General features: G+C 45.8%; 1 protein-coding gene across 1 annotated transcript in view; it reads right to left on the bottom strand.

Annotated features, from left to right (window-relative positions):
• FAM13A (family with sequence similarity 13 member A) overlaps positions 1-21,386 on the bottom strand; it is a gene marked incomplete at its 3' end in the record, with an annotated part of 151,329 nt that overhangs the window by 93,524 nt on the left and 36,419 nt on the right. Inside the window, exon 6 of the mRNA XM_081022232.1 lies at positions 17,176-17,256. Within this exon, the coding sequence (XP_080878358.1) occupies positions 17,176-17,256 (81 nt within the window). The remainder of the gene's footprint in view (positions 1-17,175; positions 17,257-21,386) is intronic.

The raw sequence follows: 21,386 nt of genomic DNA, 5'->3' as shown, positions 1-21,386 counted from the left end.
CCAAGGCAGAAATAATGCCATACAATTAGTGGTTTAAGCAATTATGTACATTATGTCGGCAGGGGCGCTGAATAGCTTAATAACGGCAACTCAGCTATATTTATGGCACCGTAACAAGTAAAACCATCAAAACCATTTGATGTATGTGACTCTCTTATTTAATTTGCACATTTAGGCCATTATCTTTATGTAACTCGTATGTTTACATCTCCTTCTTCTGCTTATGTAACACCTACCGTTACGCAAGAGGAAGTGTTAGAACAGCTTCACCAGCAATAAAACAAATATGCAGGACATGTGAGGATCATAGAAGTTGGCACAAGGAAATTATGGGACACGCACCCATGGCAAACACCCCAAAACTTTTGCAGGCACAAATAGTGTTCAAAGCAGGACTGCGTTTAACCACCCCACGAACATCATGAAAACAAGCCATCACAAATACCCAATAAAAAAAGAACGTCTGGAGGGGCCGTCACATTTTCCCACTGTCATGGGGGGAAAGTAATCAACTCTCTTGGCAGATGCTAACAGCAAAGTGAGAGATTTCTCTAAGCTGCTGTTGCTTCTTGATGGAGCAATGCCTGCTCAAGTTACCCCCTCTGCCTCCATAAAGGTTTATGTAAGTCGAGTGGCTGTCCCAGCTTGAACTGCTCCCTGGGTGACCCTTTAGAGATGAGATCTTTATCAAGACCTATTTATCCACCAGAGAAGGCCACAGAGGCACAAACACACAACCTTATTCCATCCATCCACCAAGGTTTCAGACCCTTGGTTCATCTAGCTCATGGGTAGGCAAACTAAGGCCCAGGGACCGGATCCAGCCCTATCACCTTTTAAATCCGGCCCGCAGACGGTCCGGGAACCAGCGTGTTTTTACATGAGTAGAATGTGTCCTTTTATTTAAAATGCATCTCTGGTTTATTTGTGGGGCCTGTCTGGTGTTTTTACATGAGCAGAATATGTCCTTTTATTTAAAATGCATCTCTGGGTTATTTGTAGGGCATAGGAATTCGTTCATCCCCCCCCCCCTTCAAAATATAGGGTCTGAGGGACAGTGAACCGGCCCCCTGCTGAAAAAGTTTGCTGACCCCTGATCTAGCTCAGGATCCACACGCCAAATCCTTATCAGGATCCGAATCGCAGGCTGAATTTGACAGGTGGGCAGGAGAACCCACCTGTCAATACGGCCATAATGATGTTGCATGACTGAAAGGTGGGCGGGGTAAGCCCAGCTGTCAAAATCCCCTCCGCAGCTTCGTCATGTGTCCTTTCAAGCAGGCTCTCAGCCAGGGGTGTAGGAAGGGGGGGGTGGCGTTTGCCCTCCTAGGTGTGTGACATCATACTGGGTTCATAAGGAAAGGGTTAACTAATTGTAAAAATGACTAACCAATGGGAACCCAAGGGGCGGAGTTAACTGTGTATAAGGTTTAAGCACAGAGGGTTTTTGGAGGAGTTAGAGTTAGGGTGGTTGAGAAGACAGTCTGGAGTTAGGAGAGAGAGGGAAGATAAGTCTGTGGCTTGGGCTAGTCTGCTGTGAGAGAGTGAGAGAATTTGTTAAGAGGAATCAGTCAAACAGTTGAGATAATCAGTCAGAAGGTATTAGGAAGGTACAGTGGTACCTCGGGTTAAGAACTTAATTCATTCCGGAGGTCCGTTCTTAACCTGAAACTGTTCTTAACCTGAAGCACCACTTTAGCTAATGGGGCCTCCTGCTGCTGCCGCGCCGCTGGAGCACAATTTCTGTTCTCATCCTGAAGCAAAGTTCTTAACCTGAAGCACTATTTCTGGGTTAGCGGAGTCTGTAACCTGAAGCATATGTAACCTGAAGCATATGTAACCTGAGGTACCGCTGTATAAGCCAGTAAAGAAACTAAAGTTAAGATACTGACAGGAATATTATCTGAGAAACCATAAACTTGTTAATGCTTGTAAAATAAACTTGGTTTTTTTGGTTCACCTTTAACAACTGACTGGGCTCATTGCTTTACCAGAGAGTAACTGGTTGGTGGCAGCGGGGAAGCGAGCACAGTGGTGGCACAGGGATCAATAGACCGTTAAACGTCCGGGGGGCCCTGTGTGATCGCCACAGGGGGGCAGTGGAGGCAGACCCTCCTGGGTGCCCTCACTGAGAGGGTGACATTTGTCACACTGCCTGCCCATGACTCCCAAGCCTACCCTGAGCCTTCAGGGTAAGTGGGGAGTTGTGCCGCTTTGCTGACGCCATTCCCTCTTCCCCCTTCATTTTGACAGCTTGGGGGAGGCTTGGGAGTCACAGGTGTGTGGTGTGCCCAATGTCCGCCATGGGTGGCTGCCTCTGCCCCCGGCTGCAGGGCGTGCGCACTGCTCCAGGCACCTGAGCAGCTATCCTACGCCTGGAAGGGCACCCTCAGGAGCGAGCCTGCTCTGGGCAGCGCAGGCATATGTTCTGCAACTGCTCTCAGCTCCTCTGAAGAGAGTGGGGAGGCTGTTTCAAACCATGCAAAGCGATTGAAGCCAGGACTTTCCTCATACAAAGCAAATGCTCTACTGCTGGATCTGTGGTCCTTTCCTACATCTGCCAGTCTACCAAGATGGCAATCCCACGCTACATAAAACTCATTGCGATGGTGCCAAGTGAGTTAAAAGCTCTGCCTCTCCGATTTTCCCCCCTTGGCACAGCTGACGTTTTAAACGATCCAGGGTTTATCATCCAACGCTGCATTATGAAGTTCCCCCAAGCTTTTAGGCATCACTCCAGCCAAGGTGTTAATTTATAGACCGTTTTGGGAAGAACAGGGAAATTCAACGAATTGAACCTAAGTAATCCCTTACCCATTAAGCAGGCCTCCAAGGAGATATTTTGGGCAGCAGCTAAGATATATGAGAGCCCAAACCCACCACACCCGTTACTGCCCCAGTCGCTGGGTGGCCTCCAGGAAATTCTCACTGTCTCGCCTGCTTTCACAAGAGCTCTGCAAACACAAATAGGAGCCAAAAGACATTGGAGGCTGTGCAAGTACACTGAATATATATATATATAGAGAGAGAGAGGGGGGGGGGGAGAGAGCGAGAGAGAGAAATGTGGTCCATCCTAGATAATGGAACATTATTCCACTGTTGTCCATCAGTGAAAAGGCTGCCCAGGAACTTGAAAGGAAGGAATAGCAGGCCAAAGAAATGGAGCAAGAAGCTTCTGAAAACAGGCAAGAGAAACTTCTGGAACCAGGCGGAAAAGTGGGCCACTTGGAGATAATGTCAAGATAAATGAAGTTATCAGCCGACTACAAAGATCATCATCAGCATAAGTGGAAAAATGTGTTTGGGGCTTTACAGTCGGCATCTAATTCTAACACTCCTTCACCAAAATGTATGCCAACAGCCACAGAATTTGCCTAAGAGTTAGTAACAAAGGTGAAGTGATGGTTCTCTCTCTTACTTGTTCTCAGCAGTATGTTTCTTGGGTATAAATATGGGTAAAAAGTCCAGTTGGAGTTTACTTTACTCACCAAACTAATGCCAGTGTCCTAACAAAAGAGGACTTTGCTGAAGTCCATGTATGTCCACCCAAATGGGCCAGAATGCTTCACTGAGAAGCTTGTCCTTCTCCATTTATGGTATTCTGAAACTTAACAGCCACAACACAGAATTACAGCCTAATGAAAGAATTTGGGTGCCTAGTTGACGTTGTTGGCATTGTTATGCAGTGCACGATAAATCACGCAGGAGTGAACAGGTCTTTCGAGGGCAGAAGACAGCTCACATAAACACCATTGACTTCTGCTTCCCTTCATTGAAGCGAAAGGACTGGAGATTAGAAAGTTGGGGGCAGGGCACAGCACTCAACCATGGCGATCTTTTTCAGTCTGCCACCCTTCTTCAGAACGAGCCCAGTGCCACTGGATATGCAAATATTTCTCGTTAGTGTATTTATTTTAAATATTTGCATTCCGCCCCATGCCCAACAGATTCCTGGGTAAACAGCATAAAACACTAACGTATACAATAAAAGGAAATTATATGGGGCCACAGGTAAAAACATGCAGCAGATCAACGCTTCGCACAAATTAAAATGCATGGCAAAAGAGAAATATCCACACCTGTTCTTGGGGGGGGGGTGGATGTATACCTCTTTTGAGAAGGCCTTCCATGACTTCCCGAAATCTGGAAGAAGCTCAGAAGACCAGGGATGAGAAACCTCAGGCTGGGGTGGATGAGGGTGAGAGAAGTAGTCTCTCAATCTGGCCCTCCAAACTCTCCACAGCCCACACCCCTTCCCACCCCTGCTTTGCGCTGTCCTTGAGCGTTTATCCCTGACTAGACTGTGTCCTTCAACTCTGATAATATAATCCTTGCCTGGATGTAGGATAAAAACATGAGTCTGTGTAGAAACAAGCCTACTGTAGCCGGGTAAATTTAATATTTGGTACTCTGCCCACTTTTGTTTCTGATATCACTCACTGCTGGTGGGATGCGGCCCCAGGCAGATCACCTAGAAGGAAATGTGGCCCTCCGGCTGGAAAAGTTTTCCAACCCCTGAAGTAGATAGTCTAGTCCAGGGACAGGGAACAGATGTTGTTGAACTACAACTCCCATCATCCTTGATTATTGGCCATTGACTCAGATGAATGGGAGTCCAGCATCATCTGCAAGTTCACAGGTTCCTCTTAACCTACCCAACTGACCTGCCTTGAAATCTATCACTGCTTCTGGCTTAATTCTAGCTAAATTCTCATGATGGTATACCTCCACCAGGGTTCTCATGGGTCTTCCATTTCCTACACATTCTCAACCGGCAGTGTGTATGGAGGTCTTGGGCTGCCCAGATGACAGGACCCCCTTCTTGGCTATGCTGATGTAGTCCAAATGAAAGCAGAGCAATACCTTTGGCACCAGCTTGGCTGCTGGAAGGTGCCACCCAAATGCCTTAGGGAATCTACTCCAGATTTACTCCTTAGCCTTTAGACAGCATCTTAAAAAGCAGAGACATCACCTTCCCAACAAAGGTCCGTATAGTTAAAGCTATGGTTTCCCCAGTAGCAATGTATGGAAGTGAGAGCTGGACCATAAAGAAGGATGATCGCCGAAGAATTGATGCTTTTGAATTATGGTGCTGGAGGAGACTCTTGAGAGTCCCATGGACTGCAAGAAGATCAAACCTCTCCATTCTTAAGGAAATCAGCCCTGAGTGCTCACTGGAAGGACAGATCGTGAAGCTGAGGCTCCAATACTTTGGCTACCTCAAGAGAAGAGAAGACTCTTTGGAAAAGACCCTGATGTTGGGGAAGATTGAGGGTACAAGGAGAAGGGGATGACAGAGGACAAGATGGTTGGACAGTGTTCTCAAAGCTACCAGCATGAGTTTGACCAAACTGTGGGAGGCAGTGGAAGATAGGAGTGCCTGGCGAGCTCTGGTCCATGGGGTCACAAAGAGCCGGACACGACTAAACGACTAAACAACAACAACTTTACTTCTCCTGAAGATATCTGGCAAGGCAATGGAGGTTTAGGATCAGAGTTTTCATTCTCCAAAAGGGCTCCCTTCCCAGCTTGATGAGCCCCATCTGCCCCTCATTTCCCTCTACAGCATGTGAAGTAATCACCTTCTTGACCATTGGACCCACTATTGGCCTCATCCGCTCAATCCACCAGTCTGTCTTTGCATACAGAGGAAAAGCCAAGCTCAAAACTACTGGTGTAACTCATTGAACCACCTTTTGCCAAGTCTCCCTCCCTCACCGCCCTCGTCTCTCCAACCAGGAAAAATCAACGAATAACGTCATTGGAATGACTGCAATCCGAGCTTAAGCAAAGAACGGGAATTGTTACAAAATAAGGGGAATCATGAGGAAGATGAAATTCGAAGAATTAAAGAGATTAAATAATTGCTTTCTTTTCTGCAGAGCTGAGATGAAAGGAGAAAGCCATATATTTTGACAGTATGCGATTAAAGTATTTGGAAACAAAACAGTCACACAACTGTAGCCAGCATATTAAAACGCCTCCCCTTTATACATTGTAATAAATGCTTGAAAGTATACAGGACTCATCTGAGAACATAAAAGGCGGAATTACGCAGACACTATTTGACAGTAACCTTTATGCGATTTGCTCCATTATTGATAATGGCAGATTCATGTTTGCACAGGACTTTGGTAGTCAAATACTTTTGTGTGTGTTGCGCGGGAGTCCAGACTGACAGCCCATTCCACTTCTGTGAATCTGTCGCTCTCACCCTGTCCACTCCTACTCCCTGCTGGTTTCCAAAACGGCAACGATTAGTCAGGGTTTTGTTACTTGGCAAAAACCCTTGCTGTTTCTAAGCTGGTTTTACCTTACAGTATTTCTAAGAGCCCTCCTGGGAGAGCAAAAGGGGTTCCATGCTGTTAAAGTGCCGATTCTTACAATGTCCAAAGAGAAGAGTACAAAGGAAAAATCTCAATGTGACGGAGCAGCTTTAAGAGCAGTGCTTTTCAAGATATTTTGGTGCAGCCACTGTGCACATGCAAGGCACACATGTGCACACACCAGGACTACATACTGAAGACACGTGATGCACAAGCCTTGCTGAAGCCAAGCAGGTCTGGGGTCTGGTTTTAGAGCACAGGGCACACGGGTTCAGGTATGGGAATATAATTTGACATTCTAAGATTTATGGCTTTACTTTTCACATTTTGCTTCAAAAAATTAAAATATCGGCAAGATTCCAGCCTTTATGGTTGTGAATTTAAACCTGAGGCAGTGTGGGCAATTCATGTTGAAATCTTGGGGGCTAGAGAGCAGGCAGGTTAAGATTTCCTGTGATCCTTGCCCTTCCTTACACAGCATAACATTGTACAAATGAGGCATAATTTATACTGGTATGATAACTAAACTGTTATTGGAGTGGATTTGAGATTCCACTGCCCCTCTCAGTCCCATTCACTGTTGCACAATATCAGCAGCAACCCTGAACTTCCATGTATCTCTTGCTGTGCTGGGAAAAATTATGAAAGACTCATCAGAAAAGCTGGAGATTGGCAGAGTCCATTTCCTTTATTAACATTGACTCTAGCCTAAACAAAAACAAGCATGGTAGAAAGTGATAACCAAAGGGGTTTTTTATTACAGGCAATGAAGCTTACAGAAGAGTGTGTGTGTGTGTGTGTGTGTGTGCGCGCGAGCGTGCACACACCCCTACCTCAATCTCAGCAGGTCATCGAACGTTCACACATGAACAATTCTGGGACAGGTGGGGGTTTGTGTTCCTAAATATTATTGCCAGGCAATCTATTTCAAATACAAACAAGCAATCTTTAATGGTTAGCAATGGTAACCCTGATTTTAAAAATATAGGTCTTTGGTTGCTTATCCATCATGGCCCTTCTCTAGGTTAATGGAAATGTTTTCTTCGTCTCTGTGTCATTTTAGCTAAATAGATTGATGATGAGCAACTTCCAAGACAGCAAGAGCAAGTATAAAGGGGAACCTTGATGAGCGTGATTTACTCGTGCCCAAGGTCACGATCTCCCCCACAGGCATGTGTGCGCACTTTCGCACAAGCACATCCAAATGAGGCTGCCCTTTTGAAAGTACCCTAAAAAGAAGGGAAATGCCTGTAATAGGAGAATTCTCATATCCAAGAAATGACTTAACTAGGACTGTGTGCCAGTTAAATAAATCTTGGTCAGTTCATTGGCCAACACTAAGCCAAATTAGGCTTAGTATAAGTGATCAAGCATGCTGGTGCAGTTAGAAAATTATGGCAGCTCAGCTGTTTCCAACTCCTGCTGCTGCCTTAACACCCAGAGCCAAGTCGTGTTTGGTTGACTGTAATCCACAGACCCAGGCTTGCAGTTTTACTCACTACAGATAACCATTAACTGACACTAAGGTTTGGTTTTCCCCTGATTCCCCTCAGCGTAGGGAACTTGGTGCCCTCTAGACTACCACTCAAAGGACGTGGGTGGCGCTGTGGGTTAAACCACAGAGCCTAGGACTTGCCGATCAGAAGGTCGGCAGTTCGAATCCCCATGACGAGGTGAGCTCCCATTGCTCAGTCCCTGCTCCTGCCATCCTAGCAGTTCGAAAGCACGTTAAAGTGCAAGTAGATAAATAGGTACCGCTCGGGTGGGAAGGTAAACGGTGTTTCCGTGCGCTGCTCTGGTTCGCCAGAAGCGGCTTAGCCATGCTGGCCACATGACCTGGAAGCTGTACGCCGGCTCCCTCGGCCAATAAAGCGAGATGAGCGCTGCAGCCCCAGAGTCGGTCACGACTGGACCTAATGGTCAGGGGTCGCTTTACCTTTAGACTACCACTCATCACTGACTATTGGCCACACTCAATGGGAAGAATAGAAATTGCAATCTGCTAACAATGGAGGGCCACAGGTTCCTCACCCGTTTCAGCAGATGATGCCAGGAACTGAAACTGGGACCATGCAAGGCATGTGCTCTCCCAGAGTATTTATTGAGTAGTCATCATAGAATCATAGCGTTGGAAAGGACCCTGGGGGTCATCATGTCCAACCCCCTGCAATGCATGAACCTCAACTAAAGCATCCATGACATCCAACCTCTGCTTAAAAACCTCCAAGGAAGGAGAGTCCACAACCTCCCAAGGGAGACTGTTCCACTGTTGAAAAGCTCTGACTGTTGAAATGTTCTTCCTGAAGTTTAGTCAGAATCTCCTTGTTTGTAACTTGAAGCTATTGGTTTGAGTCCTACTCTCTGGAGCAGCAGAAAACAAGCTTGTTTCCTCTTCCATGTAACAGCCCTTGAGATATTTGAAGATGGCTATCATATCTCTCCTCTCAGTGTCCTTTTTTCAAGGCTAAACATACCCAGCTCCTTCAACCGTTCCTCATAAGGCTTGGTTTCCAGACCCCTGATCATCTTGTTCGTTTTCCTCTGCTAATGCTCACATCCTTCTAAAACTGTGGCACCCAGAACTGGACACAGTAGTCCAAGGGTGGTCTGACCAAGGCAGAATAGAGTGCTTATTTGCTTGCACAAAGCTTATGCTAAGGCTAGATTATATCCCGTCTTTACTGAGCGTTTGCTTGGGATAGTTTACAGGTTGGTCATATGATAATGAGCATCCATCTTTGAAAGATGTTTATACATCTTTCCGTTTATTCATCCCACACTTTGAAATGCATTTCCCCTTCACTTCCCAAGCCATAAAATGTCCAATTTGGTCCACTTTAATTCTGCAAACCTACATTCTGGCATGCACAGTGACAGTCTGGAGACCCCCTTAGAAGAGACATTTCTTGTTCGATCTTACATAAGATACAATGCCTATTTTTGGTGCTTTCCATCTGAAGTTGTACTCCTTTCAAAGATCTGCTGCCTAATTAAATTACAGGTAGCATATTGGGTTGATCAAAATGCGTTTCAACTCATCCATCAAAGAAACGATTGAACTCTAGTTTGATGTTTCTAACGGCTCTAAAATGGTCAATGAGGACAAACTCCTTACAGTTCATGCAGTGCATCACAACTTGGCAGTTACCGGTAAGTCCCTAAACATTTATTTTTATATTGTGTTATGGCAAGTAGAATTGACATATGCTCACGTTGCATCATAAACTAAAACGCAACTCAGTGTGCATTTGTTGTTCTTAGACATGCAATGAGTCTGTTGTCACAATGAACCTTCACAGTAGAGTTCTCCAATCAAATGCTCTAAGTGCTTTGTGGGGTATTTTCAGCGTGCCTCCGCACTGCCTCCAAAAAGAATCAAACAGAGGAAGCTGGAAGGTTCAAGGTCAAGGCCAAGATCTGGGGGGAAAGGTCAACTACCTTTTGCCCTGCTAAAAACCTTCTTCACAGTTCTGCCCATGTGTGCAGCTAAGCAAACAACAGAAAACCTTTTCTACCACTGACAGTCTCCCTTCACTTCCTTCAGCATGACCCAATCAAATGGGCGAATTGCCTTCTACAGATTGCCCAAAGAAAGAAGTAAACATTCTCACTGAAAGAGGAAATGAACTATTTAGATAAACTAAAGAATGGCTAGCTGGTGTGTTGGTGCTGGAGGAGACTCTCGAGAGTCCCATGGGTTGCAAGAAGATCAACCCTCTCCATTCTGAAGGAAATCAGCCCTGAGTGCTCACTGGAAGGTCAGATCCTCAAGCTGAGGCCCCAATATTTTGGCCACCTCATGAGAAGAGAAGACTCCCTGGAAAAGACCCTGATGTTGGGAAAGATGGAGGGCACAATGAGAAGGGGAGGACAGAGGACGAGATGGTTGGACAGTGTTCTCGAAGCTACCAGCATGAGTTTGACCAAACTGCGGGAGGCAGTGGAAGACAGGAGTGCCTGGCATGCTCTGGTCCATGGGGTCACGAAGAGTCGGACACGACTAAACAACTAAATGACTAAACAACAGCTGGTGTGTGTCTGTGTGTGTCTGTGTGTGTATTGGGTGTGGTGAGCTGCTTTTTGCAAATGCTGTGAAATCTCTAAGGCAGAAAGCCTGGCTATGCACCAGGGTTGCAAATGAACCAAAGGGCTAACTGCTCTTATAAGACCACAATCCCCAAAAGGCACGTTGCATGCAAGAAAGCCAGAGTCACACCTCTTTGACTGCATACATGTCAAACATTTAAAGCACATTGCTTTCCCCAAAGATTCCTGGGAACTGTGGTTTACCTCTCACAGATCTACAAATTCCCAGCACCCTGAATAAACCAGTTTCCCAGGATTCTTTGGGTGAAGTCATGTACATGAAATTTATGGTGCACCTCTTCCAAGTGAATGCAATGTCTTATTGTGCTCCCCACCCCATCCTGCCAACTCCCCGCTAAATCCTAGAGCTGCTACTGGGCACGAGGTGGGTAGCATAAAGATGGGTCAATTTAGCCATTTTTCTTCAATGACAGTTCCTTTCGTTACACGAGGCTGCCAAAAGGTCCAAAAAGCACTTTGAGACAGGGGTCATCTGCCTTCTACAAAAAACCCCGGAACTAAACAGTGAATTTTACTCTGCTCTTGGGAGTATAAAATACACTTAAATTTGCTGAAACAACTGAAGGGAAACATGTACAAAGGGCAGATTTATCTCCCCACATTTTAAAAAATATATATAAAAGAAGCCACTGGTCCTGATGTTTCCAAGGAAACAGGATATATGAAAAAACCTTTTCCCGAAAGGTCTGGTGGAAGGGTGGAAAAGCCTGAGGCTTCTACTAACTTTTGCCAATCTTCTCCTATTCACAACTATTCTTCTTAGTGAGATCTCAGCAGAGGGCTCTGGTTCCCTTCCACTCTGGGACCTCCTTTGCGCATGGTAAGTCTCTGTGCATTCCCACATTTCTCCCGGTTCTTCTATATGGCACAATAAAAGCTGCTCGAGTTCCAGAGTTACACACAAGGATGGGGGAAGTGATGAATAACCAACGGATTGTTTCTATATCTGACAATCAGACCCGAGTTGACTCAGGTTTCATGTACTGGGAAATGTTAAGTCTCTTGCTCAACTCAGATGACTGGAATATACAAGTGGAGAAATGGGACTTTGTCACTCCTTCCAGCATTCTAAAAACGGTTTCCTGAGAATGGCATTAATCCATAGAATTAAACTGGCACGTAGCTTGTGTAGAGAAATGGGTGTTGCTGAATGAACTTGGTCAAGGAGGTCAACCTTCCAGGATTTTTGGTCAGATTACAAAACGAAACGTAAACTTGGTTTATACGTAAAACCAGGGGCAGCCTAAGTGGTACCCTCCAGATATTGTTGGACTTCAACTCCCAACATCCTAGATCATTGGACCTGCAGGCCAGGGAAGATGGAAGATGGAGTCCAACAAAATCTGGAGGGCACCACGTTACTTATCCTAGCGAGGCATAATATAATAATAATAATAATAATAATAATAATAATAATAATAGTTTCTTCCCGGTTCAGAAAACCGGGCTCAGGGACGCTAACAACAAATTTAAAACACTTAATTGATGCAACAAATACAGCATAAAATACAATACAAAACGTGAATAACCATAAATTCAGAATTCAAAAATCAATCTAGTGGAAAAAACCATCCAATAAACATTAGATGATCACCAGGGCTAGATGGCTAAATTAGTCTTATTTTGGCCAGCAAGGAGACCAGGGGAGAATTAGCTATGGGATCCCAGAGCGGGTAATCTTCATAAAAAGTGGAGGGTGCCATCCAATGAATGTTGGGAGGTTCAAGACATGCAATAGAATGTACTTTTTCACACTATGAGAATCGCCATCACATGATGGTGTGATGGGCAATTAGTCGCTGGCTTAAAAAGGGAATTACGGACTGATTTGTGGAGGACAAGGCTGTCAACACCTATTAGTCATGGTGCCTTCTTCCTACTTCCCCTGCCAGAGGCAATACAGTGGTACCCTGGTTCTCAAACACCTTGGTACTCAACGCCTTGGTTCTCAAACTCCAAAAACCTGGAAGTGTTCCAGTTTTCGAACGTTTTTCGGAAGCCAAACGTCCAATGCGGTTGTCGGCTATTGTTTCTGGGGCACCTGCACCAATCAGAAGCTGTGTCTTGGTTTTCAAACATTTCGGAACAAAATAAGTTTGAGAATTAAGGTACCACTGTATTTGGCGCTTTTGTTTTTGAGGCTTTTGGGGTTAATTTATTTTTGTGACTGTGTGGAACCCAGTTCAGCTACTGATTGATTGAGTGAGTGACTGCGGAAATGGATAAAAGCCTCCCATTGAAACAATAACTATCCTCAGTGCAGGTAAGGGGAAAAAAAATGTAATTTTTATTTTTATCATCTACAATACTGTCTTATTTATTTTATAGTACGGTACATTGATTATTGCTTTCTTTTTATGGATCAATGGTCTTGTTAGATAATAAAATTGCTATTTTATGGGTTGTTTTCAAAAGTCTGGAATGGATTAATCCATTTTGCATTACTTTCTGTGGGAAAGCACGCCTTGGTTTTGGAACGCTTTGGTTTTGGAACGCACTTCTGGAATGGATTAAGTTTGTGAATCAAGGTACCACTTTATACCAGTGGCTGAGAATCACACGTGGGGAAGAGTGCTGCCGCGCTCGTGTCTTGCTTTCAGGCTTCCCATAGCCATCCAGTTGGTGTCTGTGAGAACAGGATGCTAGATTAGGTGGGCCTTTGGCCTGATCCAGCAGGGCTCTTTTTACATTATGTTCTTATGCAAAATCACGCCAAGATGCATAAGAAAAGGCATTGAACACTGATGTGGAATGAAGGAAAGAACCAGACAATATACCCGATGAGAAGCGAGACGGCACAGCCATCGTGGTTCTCCTGCAGGTGCAAACTGGGCTGCTGGCCAATTTAACAAATGGTTAAAACATCACTGCTACAAGCACACGGTGAACCTGTCAATCCCCAGTCTGCAAAGGGTGCATCAACAATATTTCAAGGCTGGCTCACTTTCCCGGATCAGCTCTCGAGCCATCAATACAAACATTAGAGGCAGACGCTCTCTTCAGTCTGGGACGGTAAAAGCATAGCTTGCTTTAATATGCAAGTTCACCAGGTCCAAGGATCTATATGTAGCAGATCCCCCTTTCAGCAGGCCCGCCCTTATACATTCGTGTGTCTAGGTATCAAGTGCCCCTGGGAACAGGCACCAAAGATAGCATAAATACAACTCTTATGAGTACATAACTTGCGAGTACTTGAGCTCCGGGTGCACTGCAGTGGGCGGGGTGATAAGGCACCAGTGTCAAAACTGAACCAATATCCAAAACAAACATTGATATATGGCAGGGGAATGGCTAAATATCTCCTGTCAATTTGCCAAAGAGCTGGGCATACGTGCTGGAACAGGCCAAGTGTGGAGTACAGCTGGGGTCATATCTAAGGAACCTTCGTTGTTTATCTGGTTCTTCCAAAATAAGTGCCTGATTTATCTACTGACTGAAAAGCAATCCTTAATTAGAGCACGCCCCAGTTATGGAAGAAAGCAAAGCTCTCTTGGAGAACATTTGCTGTGGAGGGCAAGGACACCACAAACAAGACAATAGTGCCTCTCAAAAGCAACAATAACTCTCTGCTGAACAACAGTCCACATTTTAAACCAGTTGGTGAGGTTGGGAGGGAAACATATCTCGCAACCCAACATATCAAAAAATGTTTACTTTCAAAAGCTCTGCAGAATTTGCAGAGAAGTTGAGGGATTCAGGCCGCCTGTGAGTTTCTGTGCCCAAGTGTCCAAAATTTGCACAGCTGATCAAGCGTCGCTTGTGCCAGATATTCTGTGCAAACTCCCCCTTCAAACAAAACACACCTTAAGCCTGCATTTAAATTTAGGGCTCTGGCTTATGTCTCAGAGATGAACTCCACGTGATGCTTTGCCTCGCACACATTTCCCCTGCGTATTTTATGCTTTTACAATACACAGCCACAAAGGTCACAAGAGAAGCCTGGAGTATGGGGGAGAGGGTTTTTTTAACACCTTTCCTCTGGGGAGGGGTATTTGTTGCAGCTTGAATTTTCTGTTTTTCCTCTACACACTATCTTTCCCCCCATGATATGGGGAACAACTGGAAGGCTTTTTTCCTTTTTCTTTTTGCAGGAAAACCACTGCAGGGAAATGGTTAAGACGTCCTTCCACCCCAGTTAATCTTCCACTGCGAAACATCAGAGGAAAATTGACATATGATTAAGCATCACATGGAGGTGGGAAAAACGTGTCTGAGCTGGACCACAGCCAGCCTGCAGATGGGAGGCCACATGACTGAATGTGTCCAGCAAATAATATTCCACACTGCATTTCCCCATCATGGTCCATAATGCAACAAAAGTCTGATTTTGGGGGGGAAGCAGTTCTGATGCGCAAGAGCTCCAAATCAGCTTTAACGACGCCACCTGAATTTGTTGCGATCCCATCTGAAAATAGTGACAGTCTGGAAATGCCCAATGCCTTTAAAAGTTGCGAATGCAGAAGAAACGCCCGCAAATTTCAGGTTCATCATCTTCTCAGTTTTCATTTTTTAAAAACCATGCAAGTTCCTCCTAGTCCTTGTGATATCCGAGACAATTACTGCTAAGTAAGATGAATTATAAAAAAACTGGCTTGATTCACATTGTTTATACAAATCATAGAATTCAGGTTCCCTTGGATATTATTTTATTTTCAGACACAAGACTAGGCATAGTCTTGGTTACGGCGTAGCATTTCAGAAAGCTGAGCAGCTGTGCTATGTTGACTGTTCTCTCCCTTTGGCCAGGGCTTAGCTGTAGCTTGCCAGGCTGAATCCTGGCCCGAAATCTCTCAGGTTCCGAGTTCAAGACCTGCCACAAGTCCAAGCCCTGACAACCAGCGTTTGAAATTCGCCAGGGGCATTTTGCACCTGGGCGCTGTGGGTTAAACCACAGAGCCTAGGACTTGCCGATCAGAAGGTCAGCGGTTCGAATCCCTGCGACGGGGTAAGCTCCCGTTTCTCGGTCCCTGCTCCTGCCAACCTAGCAGTTCGGAAACATGAAGCGCAAGTAGATAAATAGGTACCGCTCCGGCGGGAAGGTAAACGGCATTTCCGTGCGCTGCTCTAGTTCGCCAGAAGCGGCTTAGTCATGCTGGCCACATGACCCGGAAGCTGTACGCTGGCTCCCTCGGCCAATAAAGCGAGATGAGCGCTGCAACTCCAGAGTCGGCCACGACTGGACCTAATGGTCAGGGGTCCCTTTACTTTTCCATATCAACCACTTGCGAATAAGTGAGATTGCCCAGGGTGTCAGGATGGCACCTGACGTCTCCACCATTTGGAGCTGCATGACTGGGGATCTGTGGATTTTGACCGTTTTCACACAATAGCAACACATCCTGTGGAATTCTATCCGCTGTATTTTATCTGCACAACCATAAGGAATTTCAGGAATCAAAACATGACTTCCGAGCCATCTGGCCCCAAAATGGCAACAAGGCATTCTGTTTTGGCGACTGTAACCCTGGTTTAAGGAGTCATTGGGCGCCCAGCTTAAATGTCTGAGTTTCTAACACTGCTGACAACACGCCATTCCAGAGGTTCTCAATCCTATGAGGGGAGAGAATAGGGCTATGCTCATTGGCCGAACCCCCTCCATTGTGGCCCAATCAGCCCTGCCCCAACATCTTCCATAAGCTCTGATTGGAATTCTGCTGCAAGGAGGCTGTTCTACCCTCCACACAATTTAGAATCCTTCCCAGTGCAGATGTTCAGTCCCAACACATGGAAGGCTGGGCAGCTGGGAACGTGACAGAAGGGGCAGGGCCATGAAAGGTACCCCATTCTCCTTCTTGACACAACGGAGGGCTGTAGCTTAGTGGCAGGGCACCTGCTTTGCATGCAGAAGGTCACAGGTTTGATCTCCAGCATCTCCAGGTAGGTCTGGGAAATACAGTGGTGCCTCGCAAGACGAAATTAATCCGTTCCGCGAGTGTCTTCGTCTAGCGGTTTTTTCGTCTTGCGAAGCAACCCTATTAGCGGCTTAACGGATTAGCGCTATTAGCGGTTTAGCGGCTATTAAAGGCTTATCGGCTTAGCGGATTAGCTGCTAAAAGGCTATTAAAGGCTTAGCGGCTTAGATAAAGGGGGGGGGAGCAAAAAAAAAATCTCAAGACTCGCAAGACATTTTCGTCTTGCGAAGCAAGCCCATAGGGAAATTCGTCCTGCGAAGCAACTCAAAAACGGAAAACCCTTTCGTCTAGCGGGTTTTCCGTCTTGCGAGGCATTCGTCTTGCGGGGCACCACTGTACTGCTGTCCGAAATTCTGGAGAGATGCTGCCAGTCAGAGAAGACAATACTGGACTAAATGGACCACTGGTCCAACTCAATACAGTGGTACCTCGGGTTACAGACACTTCAGGTTACAGACTCCGCTAACCCAGAAATAGTACCTCGGGTTAAGAACTTTGCTTTAGGATGAGAACAGAAATTGTGCGGTGGCAGTGCAGTGGCAGCAGGAGGCCCCATTAGCTAAAGTGGTGCTTCAGGTTAAGAACAGTTTCAGGTTAAGAATGGACCTCCAGAACGAATTAAGTTCTTAACCCAAGGTACCACTGTATAAAACAGAAAAACCTCAATAGGGCTAGTGCCGCTAGTCTCAGCAGCCCCAATCCCCTTGGAATTAGTTCAAAAGCACAGCTCCCAATCCTGAAAGATGGAAACAAGCGTAAAGAAGAAATGCAGTTCAAAGCAAACGCAGCAATAGGAAAGTATGATGGCGAACACACCAATTTTTCTGTACCTTGTGCCTTGGACTCAGCTTTGGCAGTTCTCTGTCAACACTTGTCCGGATGAGTGACGGTGTCTGCTTGCAGCCAGCCTCCTAGAATGAGACATTACACACAGTTAACAAAAAAAATGGGGGGGGGTCGGGGGGGGTTGGAGTGTGAAATTAGGAACAGCATGCTATTTCTAAGCATGGCTTTGTTCATACAATCTGAAAAACAACTTTGTTTTGTATCACATGTTTTGAATCTAAGTGCTTAAATCTTCTCCTTTATGTTATCATTTTTAAAAAAGAAATAAATCTGGATTTGCTAAAAGTGCAAGCGTAACAAAAGGGGGGATGGGGCTAAAAAATCAAAAAGCGTACTGCTCTATCCTTTCTGCCTTGGTTCAGACCACACCTGGAGTACTGTGTCCAGTTCTGGGCACCACAGTTTAAGAAGGATGTGGACAAGCTGTAACGTGTGCTGAGGAGGGCAACCAAGACGACCAAGGGTCTAGAAACCAAGCCTTATGAGGAATGACTGAGGGAGTTGGGTATGTTTAGCCTGGAAAAGAGGGAGGTGGAGAGGAGATATGACAGCCATCTTCAAATATCTGTCAAATGGAGGCCTTTTTTCTCCTGCTCTGGGGGCTAGGGCCTGAACCATGGGTTCAAGTTACAAGAAAGGAGATTCTGACTAAACATCAGGAAGAACTTTCAGACGGCAAGAGCTGTTTGACAGTGGAACAGACTCCCATGAGAAATGGTGGACTCCCCTTCCTTGGAGGTTTTTAAGCAGAGGTCAGATGGCCATCTATTATGGATGTCTTAGTTGAGAATCCTGTATTGGACTAGATGACCCTTGAGGTCCCTTCCAACTCTCCAATTCTATGATTCCATGGAAGGGCAAAAGTACAAAGATACAGCGCAGGTCCGAAGTGATAATGACCTCATCCAAAGATTCCCTTTGCAAATAATAAAGATTTATAAAAATGAAAGTATTCTCAAGTTGTGAACTCCATAATTTTTGAGACTATGGTTTCTATATAGTCTTAAATGAGTCAGATATTTGCACATACTGTTGACACTGAGTGACCGTGTACCTCAATAGTTGTAAAAGAAATAAAATCATGCCATTACATTGAAAAAACAGCCATTCGAGCTCTACTTTTAATTTATATCTTCCATAGACTGTCGCACCACATTGCTGGGAGTGAAGTTATGAAGCTAAGAGCTCAAAGGACTGAAAAACAAAAACACATAAGCAGAGCCAAACCAAGGTTTGTTTTCTATACAACAGTCGAACATTTCGGTTTTCAAACACCGACAACCCGGAAGTGAATGCTTCCATTTTCGAACGCGCCTCGGAAGTCAAACGCCTTCTAAGGTGCATTTCCCCATTTTCCCAACAGATTTTGCCGACCGGCAATTGTGCCTTGGTTGTCGAATGTTTCGGAAGTCAAACGGTCTTCCGGAACAGATTATATTTGACAGCCAAGGTTCCACTGTATAGTTCTAACCTATGGTTAAGTCTTAGCAACTTCACAGCTTGGGCAGTGATGTTGGAACTGAGCAGGAGTATCAAAGTAAACTCTGTTGACTCATACAGACAGAGAGAGATATTATGCACTTGTTGTGGGAAGGGCTATTTAAAGATTCGTCATCCTTTGAAAGAGATGTCCAAGTGATGACTCTGGTTGACTCATGCACAATAGATGTGGCAGACGATTCCGCCCCTTCCCTGGCAGCTAAAAAGGATATCAAAGGTAAAGGATGAAGACGTTGGTAAACTTTCACCTGCAAGGGATTGGACAGCTCTCCCCATCACTCCTTATTTAACAATGTTTTGTTGTCTTATCCTATTTCCACCCCACTGATCCCTTGGTAAAAATACCCATCTGCTCCATGAAGTATAAACAGATATAGGCCCTATGGGAAGAAAATGTTCTTTTGGACAGGAAATAGTAATCAAGGAAAACAATTAAGATTTTGTTGGCAGTGCCTTCACATGCTTTTCTTCCAAGTATACTGGCCGCATTTATGGCTTTACTGCTGGCATGAACTCTGGTATAGCAGAGGATAATTACTTTACATTGACAGTGCAACAACAGAGGTACTTGACACAAAGAGTGGATCACAGGATCACAGAGTTAAGGAAGTTACCCTAGAGATCATGCAGTTCAATTCCCTGCTCAGTTGTTCAAGGAAACGGCAACACTTCCCAGCAGGCCTTGCCCCTATAGGTAAAAAAGGTAAAGGACCCCTGGACAGCTAAGTCCAGTCAAAGGCAACAATGCGGTTGTGGTGCTCATCTCACTTTCAGGCCAAGGGAGCCGGCGTTTGTCCACAGACCGTTTTCCCGGTCATGTGGCCAGCATGACTAAACCGCTTCTGGCACAACAGGACACTGTGACGAGTGCCAGAGTGCACAGAAACGCCGTTTACCTTCCTGCCACAGTGGTACCTATTTATCTACTTGCACTGGTGTGCTCTCGTACTGCTAGGTTGGCAGGAGCTGGGACAGAGCAATGGGAGCTCACCCATTCGCAGGGATTTGAACTGCCGACCTTCTCATTGGCAAGCCCAAGAGGCTCAGTGGTTAAGACCACAGTGCCACCCTATAGGGACACCTCTATACAGCAGTTGCCAGGCCTGAGGGTTTCCCCTCCCTCTGCACTGCTCTAAGACTCCACCTCTGGATGTTGCCCAAGCAGTCTCAAACTACACCTGTGCACCTCTGAACGTGCGTTCTTCAGAGAACAGGGCTAGGGGAGTTTGTTGCAGAAGGAGAGGGAGACTCCCGGAATTTTTGAGCAGTCTCTTGACTCCTCCTCCTCTGCATCAGCCTCTGAGTCTGAACTGCTCCTTGCCACCGGCTCTTCCCACTCACTAAACCCTGTTGCCCTTTCAGTATCAAGCCCCTTCTCCCTATGTCCTCTCCTCAGTGTCCCACCACCAATCGCCTGGCTCTGAGACTTCCTCCTCTGGGGTTTGTTCCCCGGCTGGTGCTTGCCATCATTCCTCTTCATCCAGCCAGCCCCTGACACCAGTGCAAAATTTGCAATGTAGGCCTGCCTGGCAGATGTTGATCCAACCTCTGCTTAAATGCTTCCAGAGGAGAGGCCACCATCCCCCCCCCAGGCAGTCTGTTCAACTGCTGAACAGCTCTTACACTTAGAGGAGCATCTCCAAATGCAGGGATGAGGCACCTGTGAGACTCCAGCTCCCCTCACCCCAAGCCAGCATGGCCAGCAGTCATAGATGATAGGGGAGAAGGCCACAGGTCCCCCATTTCTCTCAAAACGTTTCAGCTCAGTATGAATGTTACAGAGTTTCGTTCAGAAATAAGCAAAGGGTAAGTATTAGCATTTTGCTGGATTAGCACCACACCCAAGCCAGTATTTAAAAGGTAAAGGGACCCCTGACCGTTAGGCCCACTCGCGGATGACTCTGGGGTTGCGGCGCTCATCTCGTTTTATTGGCCAAGGGAGTCGGCGTACAACTTCCAGGTCATGTGGCCAGCATGACTAAGTCGCTTCTGGCAAACCAGAGCAGCGCACGGAAACACGGTTTACCTTCCTGCCAGAGCAGTACCTATTTATCTACTTGCACTTTGACGTGCTTTTGAACTGCTAAATGGGCAGGAGCTGAGACCGTACAACGGGAGCTTACCCTGTTGCGGGGATTCGAACCACTGACCTTCCGATCAGCAAGCCCTAGGCTCTGTGGTTTAGACCACAGTGCCACCCACGTCCCTAAGGCAGTATTTAGAGAGTGTTAAAGGAGAAAAGGAATTTAACATTGTATGAAAATCTTAAGATGCCTAAAGCGAAAGGCTTCGAGAGTCTTGCAAGCTCAAGGAGGAGACGCAGAGTTCCAGGGGTTGTGAGCTGGGATGGCAAAGGTCACAGAAGCGGTAATCTTCTCCTATCGGGTTTTCCCGGTTAACGGGGCTGGGGCTTGCTGCCAAAGGACGGCATTGCGTTACAGGATGTAATGACAGCTGGCAGCAAAAGGTCTAAACAGTATGTCTCGAAGGATTGGAAGAGAACAGGTATGATGAAAATTTAACAGGATCCATTGTACACACTCTGGCTTTGGCATTCTCAACAGACAACTGAAGCATATTAAAATCAAAACTACAGTATTAAAACTGGGGGTGGAGAAATCTAAACCACATGTCACACTTTGAGCACAACATTCCTTTTCCTAATGGAAAAAAAACTACCACGGGACACCGCTAT

This window comes from Podarcis pityusensis (genome assembly GCF_964106645.2).
Source record: "Podarcis pityusensis genome assembly, chromosome: 9".
Lineage (NCBI taxonomy): Eukaryota > Metazoa > Chordata > Lepidosauria > Squamata > Lacertidae > Podarcis > Podarcis pityusensis.
The sequence above is the reverse complement of the archived record's forward strand: the minus strand, read 5'-3'. Positions and strand labels throughout refer to the sequence as shown.